Source organism: Charadrius vociferus, unplaced genomic scaffold (assembly GCF_000708025.1).
Source record: "Charadrius vociferus isolate BGI_N301 unplaced genomic scaffold, ASM70802v2 scaffold259, whole genome shotgun sequence".
Classification (NCBI taxonomy): domain Eukaryota; kingdom Metazoa; phylum Chordata; class Aves; order Charadriiformes; family Charadriidae; genus Charadrius; species Charadrius vociferus.
This window is the reverse complement of record NW_009661368.1, coordinates 3,473,758-3,480,423: the sequence shown is the minus strand read 5'-3', so window position 1 is coordinate 3,480,423 and position 6,666 is coordinate 3,473,758. Positions and strand designations below refer to the sequence as shown.

General features: G+C 44.1%; 2 protein-coding genes across 2 annotated transcripts in view; both read left to right on the top strand.

The window, feature by feature from the left end:
• Positions 1-261, top strand: part of ZNFX1 (zinc finger, NFX1-type containing 1) — a 12,904-nt gene extending 12,643 nt beyond the window's left edge. The window contains 1 exon segment of the mRNA XM_009893508.1: positions 3-261. Coding sequence (XP_009891810.1) covers positions 3-261 — 259 coding nt within the window.
• A 13-nt stretch (positions 262-274) lies between these two features.
• CCNDBP1 (cyclin D-type binding-protein 1) lies at positions 275-6,154 on the top strand. Its single transcript, XM_009893507.1, has 10 exons — positions 275-305; positions 422-501; positions 1,164-1,245; positions 1,702-1,798; positions 2,965-3,038; positions 3,345-3,421; positions 3,845-4,098; positions 4,498-4,558; positions 5,552-5,598; positions 5,962-6,154. The coding sequence occupies exons 1-10, from the start codon at positions 275-277 to the stop codon at positions 6,068-6,070; spliced, it is 912 nt and encodes a 303-aa protein (XP_009891809.1). The 3' UTR covers positions 6,071-6,154.
• Positions 6,155-6,666: the final 512 nt, after the last annotated feature.

Here is a 6,666-nt window from a genome sequence, read left to right as displayed (position 1 = left end):
AGATCCCCGGAGGGTCTCCAGCCACTCGCCCTCCGCTCCGCGGTGGTGGCGTTGGCAGAGCAGCGGACAGGATCGATCAGTTGTCACCACTCGATTGTTGTAAAGCCTTCGGTCTCTGTTAAAGCCTCACTGCACATCCTGGTGAAGGTGTCATGGACCAGGACACAAAATGTGTTTGTGGCTATTGCTACTAACTTGAAAAAAAGCAGACATAGGACACATACACGGCACAAATACACCATGGATTTTTTTCTTCTGTAGTGGGATTTAATTTATGTCTTCCTATTGCTTGGAAGGAAGAAACGGTAATGAAGCAGTAGGGCAAGGTAGCATCAGAGATGTTGATCATTTAGCTGCTCAGTTCTCTTATCTTTTACCCAAGCTACTTTCTATCCTTTTGCTCCTGTTGAATCCTTTCTAGGTCAGACCTTCAAAGTAACGTCACAGGAAGCTACAAAGCTGAGTCTGGCATTCTCAGGGCCTCCACTGACTTCTGCAGAGGTGAGCAAAAGCCCCCTCAGACTATGAAATTGCAGTGCATGTGACAAGTTTCAGCTGTCTCTCAGTTCATTTGTCTAAAACACTTGATTTGCCTAAAACATTCTTTTGATTCAGTGCAAACAAGGGATGTCGGTATGGGCTATGTATTGTAGAGTGTATTAATCCAATTCAAAAATTGCCGAGTACCAATTTCTGTAAGTTAGGGAGGCATACCAAATAGAAGTATTCTTACATTGTCCTCTTTGACATCTACAGCTGGTTGCTGATAAGAGACGGCATATTAGACAACACAGACCTTAGATCTAACAAAGAATATGCAATATTTTTGCTATTAATTGAGAGAAGTTTATCACACCTGTGTTTGGAGGAGAAGAAAAAGACCTCCAGTTCAGTATAATGGTCTCAGCAACTCCTTGTGCTCTGATGCATGACCACCACACCAGAGCGCGTTTTATTACCAAATCATGAGGTTGCATATGATGTATACAGCTTCCTTACTGCATCTTCTTGTTGTGCTGTATTTGTTTCTCAAGCAAGATGGCCATTACTATGCTTCCCTTTTCTCAAAGCAATCTGAATGTAAGTGATTGCTTGTGAGACTTCCTAAATGCAGTGCAGCCATGTGCTTCTCACGGTTAATCCTTTTGCCTATCCATTTGCAGGATTGCCGGAAGCTGAGTGAAGATGTCCAAAACGCCATTCTTGCAGTTGCCACAGTGTACTACTGGCTCCCCAAGGGCCAAGGTGAGATAGTGACAGCAGGGCAGTCACCACTATATAGGGTGGTGGTTCCTTCACCTCTGTATGAAGAAACCCAGTATTTCAGATATATGAGATCTGGCATCTGTAGGAAAGCAATTATCTTGAGCAGGTGGTCCCATTATCAGCTGTTTTGTAGATTTGTAATGTGTTTATGCATGAACCGCTTCTCTCTTTACTCCTGCAGATTGCCATCTGTGAAAGAGTGATAATGTAGGAAGTTATATGGTTTATTGAGTATTCACATTTATAAAGTGTAGATATTCTTGTCCAAAGTAATTTTGGAAGTCGGAAACACATTGCTTCCTTCAAAATACCTGTAACTTCATTTACACAGTGTACCTGCGCAAACGGAGCAGTCTGTGTGTTCATTTTCAGCATTTGCTTTCTGTTGGTGCTGACTTTGTGCCAACTTTCTTGCTCTTTCTCAATCTCAACCAGGTACTACGCTTCGGAAGATGGTACGAGACGCTACCACTGAAGTAGTGGAAGGAATGATCCAACTCACAGAAACAATTCTCAGTGCTCCATTGGAGAGGTAGTAATTTTCTGGGGAAAAAAAAAAAAGGAAAAAAAAGTTACAAGTGTACTTGTTAGGAAGCAGCAAGTGCAAAGTGCTTCCTAAGGGAAGGGGGAGGCAGAAGTGGAGCGTGGTTGTGAGGCAGGAAGAGGCAGTGGCCTCATCAGCAAAGACCCTGTCCTCCGGTATCTAAGTGAGCAGAGCAGTGCTGGTGAGGGTAGTGAGGTTCAGCTGAGAGTCCAGATCATCAGACAAGCCCATAGCAATGAGGTCAAGCTGGAAAGTCAGGATCTGGGTCAGGTCCAGAGAGAGTAACCAGTATCAGACACCGTCCAGTGGTTGCCCAGCACATCCATTACAATGAGTTGGGTCTCAGGTCAAGGCAGGAAGGTCAAGTCAGTGGGTCAGGATCCACATCAGAGTCAAGGGGGTATGAGACTGGGTGCAGACATAACTGCCACAGAGCTGTGATGTAGCCCAAACAGGGCCCAGTGAAAGAGCCTCGGGGTAAAAGCACCTCCTAGGGTACAGAGGGGCTGACCCTCACTTTTAGCTTTCTTTGCAATGCCTCCTGTCAGCAAAGGAGCTGGCCTTGTACTTAGCCAATAAACTCTTCACCTGAGCCAGCTAAACTCCTAGGAGGGTGGAATACACTCAAGGCCCTGACTTGTCCCAGTGAATGAGTGAGGTATGTTTGCCTACATGGAGAATAGATTTTCATCCTGTCTGTGGCAAGGAAAGATGCTGGAAGCAGGATTCCCATGAAAGTATTGGATAGCATTTGCACTGTTTTGCAGTTTTTGCCCTTGGAGTGAACTGTCAGACGCAATGATTGCACAACTTTATAAGGGTAGTTATTGGACCACTATGGACCTCTTTCTCTCTTAGACAGAGGTCGTCAATCTCTAGTGCAGACTTCTGATTTGCATGGATTCTGAAAGTTAAATAGTATGCCTAAGCACCTTGAGAGGCCTTTGTAAGAGGCTCCTGCTTCTTGTTCTAAAAGATAATTAAAGTCAGTAGGAGCTGCACTTCTTGCTTTACACAGACGTGACAAGCTGGTTGGTGACATCTTTCCAACAGAGGTTCTACTAGTGTGCATCATCTTTGGTGCAGAAAATAAAAACACAGTCTAGGAGAGTGGTGTTATTGAGTCTAACTCTGGGGGCTTTGTTTTGTTTCAGCTTGTCTCAGGAACAGCTTATATCAACTGGTGGTGTGTGGGAGGCATGTGAGCAAGTGTCCAGCCTGCCACGAGGTGAGTATTGTATATGCAGAACAACAAAACTAGGGTGCGTTGTCTTGGAATGTCAGTAGCTCTTGCAAGGGGCGTTCTAGCTAGTACAGTGAAGGCTCAGTCATTGTGCCGAACCTGACTGTCTCTGAAATGTATAAGCTTGGAAGCCAGGCCGGATTCTTTGCATGGCAACACTGCAGCTCAGAGCTCTGCAAAAGGTTTGATCCTATAATCTCAAGATCTAATAATCGCAAACATAGGTAAACATTGTTGCAAGCTGATGTGAGTCAGTGCAGTCCCACAGTTTTCATCCTTTTACTTTTGCAGATAACCAGGCTGCAGTTGCATCGGCTCTGGCTGCATGTCTAGGTGTGGTCAAGGATGCTCTGGAGGAGATGGAACATGTAAGCCTTTGAGGAACCTGCAGTGGTGGATTGCAGTGATGGTTCAGTAATGGAACACAGGGATTGTTTTATATACAGGCTTTGATTTAAATGTATTCTGGTATGAGCTAGATTATTGTATTATTCCTGGATCTTAATGAGTTTTTAAACTCAAGCCTGGTTTACTTTTGTATAAGTTTTCCATAAAGCCATGTCCTGAATTGCGGGGGCTGCGCACTGGGTGGGGCAGTGAGGCTGTTTAGGTTGATGTAAGAATGGCACTATTTGCCAGGTTCTTGCTGTTTGCTGTGTCAAATTGGAGTGGAGGAATAGTTTTTTTTAATCCAGTCTTGCTAGGGTTAACAGATTATGTTTTCCCTTTCATGGGAAATTGATGGAATTAATGTTGGGCTCTGAGTTTTCAGTGTGCATCTGTGTTCTCAGGCTCTGGTGGAAGGGCAAGACCCCTACAGTGACATCATGGAAGATGAAGAGCTGGGCTTTCGGGGCAACAGAGATACATATTGGTCAGAAGCTGACCGGAAGCTGCTTAGCTCCTGCATGGGATTAATGAAGGCTTCTAAAGCTTGCCTGAAGAAGGTCTTGGGTGTAGTGAAGGCTTATGGCAAAGTTGATTCTCCAGAGCAGATCGCTCAGCTGGATGACCTTGCAGACATCGCTAATGAGATCAGTCCAAGGTAAGCAGGTCTCTCCCCGTGCTGCCTTTTGGTTCAGAGCAGTCCCTGTCTTTCTTGAGGTCTAGAGAATGGATTAGGAAAACCTTTATGATATTGAAGCTGTCAGCAGGTGGTGGAAGCAGATGTGGGAAAACTATTATGGCATAGGCTGTTGAGAGTTGTGTAAGTTAGGAGAGGAACAGCTTGGGGTGGAGCCATGGCCACGTCTCACTCTAAGGTGAGAGTGGCACACAGATGTCTGAGAAGGCACTGAGAAGCATCCCATGGGTATGACTGACATCTCTGTGTTATGCACTGCAGTTCCTGACTTACATTCAGGGTGGGTGTAGGCTTTGACCAGGATCCATGAGTTGTGCTATCAGGACTTTTCTTCCATTGCTCCCCTCTTTTCTATTCCAGTGTTGATGAGCTGGCACTGAGCATGTATCCACCTGTGAATGAGTTAGCTGTGCGACTCAATGTAAGTATCTGCAGCCTGCATGCGGGTCTACTCACTTGGCTGTAGAGAAGGGGAAAAAATCAAATTAGAGAGATTATGTTACTGTCAGAGAGAGGTAGGTGTCAGTGCCTGTCTCAGTAACAAGTTCTTAGGGATGAAGAGTCCCCTTTGGTTCTTGCACATGTAGGTTCCTTCAGATGGAAATGTGTTCCTCATCTTTACTTCTTGAGGGAAGAGCATAGCCACTTGAGCTTTGGCTCTGAACTGTAATCCATAGAGACCTCAAGAAAGTGAGGCCTAAGGCTGTGGATGTACTGCACGTCTGCTTTCTTCCTTGGGTATTGTAGACTTGCTCAAATAAAGTTGTCTAAATTAAAAATACTAATTAAAACTTCTCACAGTGATCGTGGTTAAGCGCTGAAACAAGCTGCTCAGAGGAGCAGTGGAATCTCTCATCTTTGGCAATACTCAAAATTTCACTCTGAGCAACCTGACAGAACTTTGAGGTAGGCCTTGTGTTAAGCAGGGGGTTGTACTAGATGAGTTCCAGGGGCCCCTTCCATCATAAATTAAGTACGTATCTTCTCATATCTGAGATTTTTTTTTATAGTTGAATCTGGTTTCATGCCTTGCCAGTGGCTTGATTTTTTGGGGGTAAAAAAAAAAAAAAAAGTATCACTTAGTATCAATTTGTGTTACAGTCAGTCACTTGTAACTTCATGCCTTAAATCAGTTACCGATTTCTAACAGGCTTATCTCTTTAAAGAAAAAAAGCTTTTTAACGTATGCTTTAAAAAATAGCCTGTCTTTATTTTCGCCCATCCCAGCCAGCAGTAGGCTGGGAAACACTCCGAGCATGGCAGTGATGGAGAGCTTCTGCATCAGGATCTGTGGCAGTTTTACTCATTCTTGGCTGTGTTGGGCATCCCTGCACCCCCCGTTTCTTTTCCAGTACTGCTGAGCCCCCTTCTTTCCATTATTGACTCACTTTATTTCCCTTTTGTTTCTTTCTAGGCTGCTAAGTTGGCCTCGGTATTAAAGAAAGTCTTAGAGATTACAAAGTGAGTATGAGCTACAGTTTTACAAGCATTTCCTGCTATGAAGGTTGATGTCTTTCTGTCTCCTGTCAAAGATGACTCATTTCTAGACAGTAAATGCTAGCATTTTGGAATAATTATGATGTTATCCACTCACAAAAGGATGGTAAGGATGAGAGTGGTTCCCACTGAAGACACGCACTTACGTGTTAGGTTTTGGGACTAGAGACACGGATGTGGGTTCTTCCTTGCTCGAAGCACTCCGGGGCTATAGTCCTTTTTTAATGCTGTGGTAATTCAGCAGTTCACAATACCCATATGTTGTCTGGATGCATAGGTGTAAGACACCCAGGAGGCTTTCCTAATGAATTTCCTCCACTTTTGCAGGACAAGCCATGTATGTCCGCCATCAGAGGAAGGCTGGGTGCAGTTTCTAACTGATGCAGTAGATCACAACATGAACAAAATCAAGAACTTCACACAGGGTCAACTTTAGCTCTTCCGTGTCTACATGTGTTGCTGCCACTGGCTCTGGCATATGCTTTTCCACTGAGTCTCGCTGTTCTCCTGCTACTGAGAGAATGATGAGAACAATGTTTTTAGGAGAGAACTTTACTGCTACTTGGTAAAACTTTGCCAGGAAGTTGCTCTTTGACATTGCAGAAGGTGTCATTTTGCTTGGATTCCTGTGATGGTGCAGTGCTGCATCTTAATGCTGTGAATGTGCCCCATTCTTCAGACATTACAACTACTACAGGGTCCAAAGAACAATAAAATATTGCTAGATTTGCATGAGTGGCTTCATCTGTTTTCAGGTGGCAGAGGATATATACAGAAGGAAAGAGTCTTGCTTCTTTTGCAAGCAGCCTGATGAACCATTAAAAAATATGCAACACTGCTGCTATTTCCTGTCTAACCTTGGAGAAGAGCGACTATCTTCCTCTTTTCTATTTCCTCAAAACGTAGTAGAAAATATTATTTACTGCCTTACCAATGTCAAGGATCTGTAGGAGGTTAAGAGTACATCTCTAGAGAAACGCTACACCTATCATCACTTTAAAGTTCTAGGGTATCTTTTTTTGCCACGGGTAG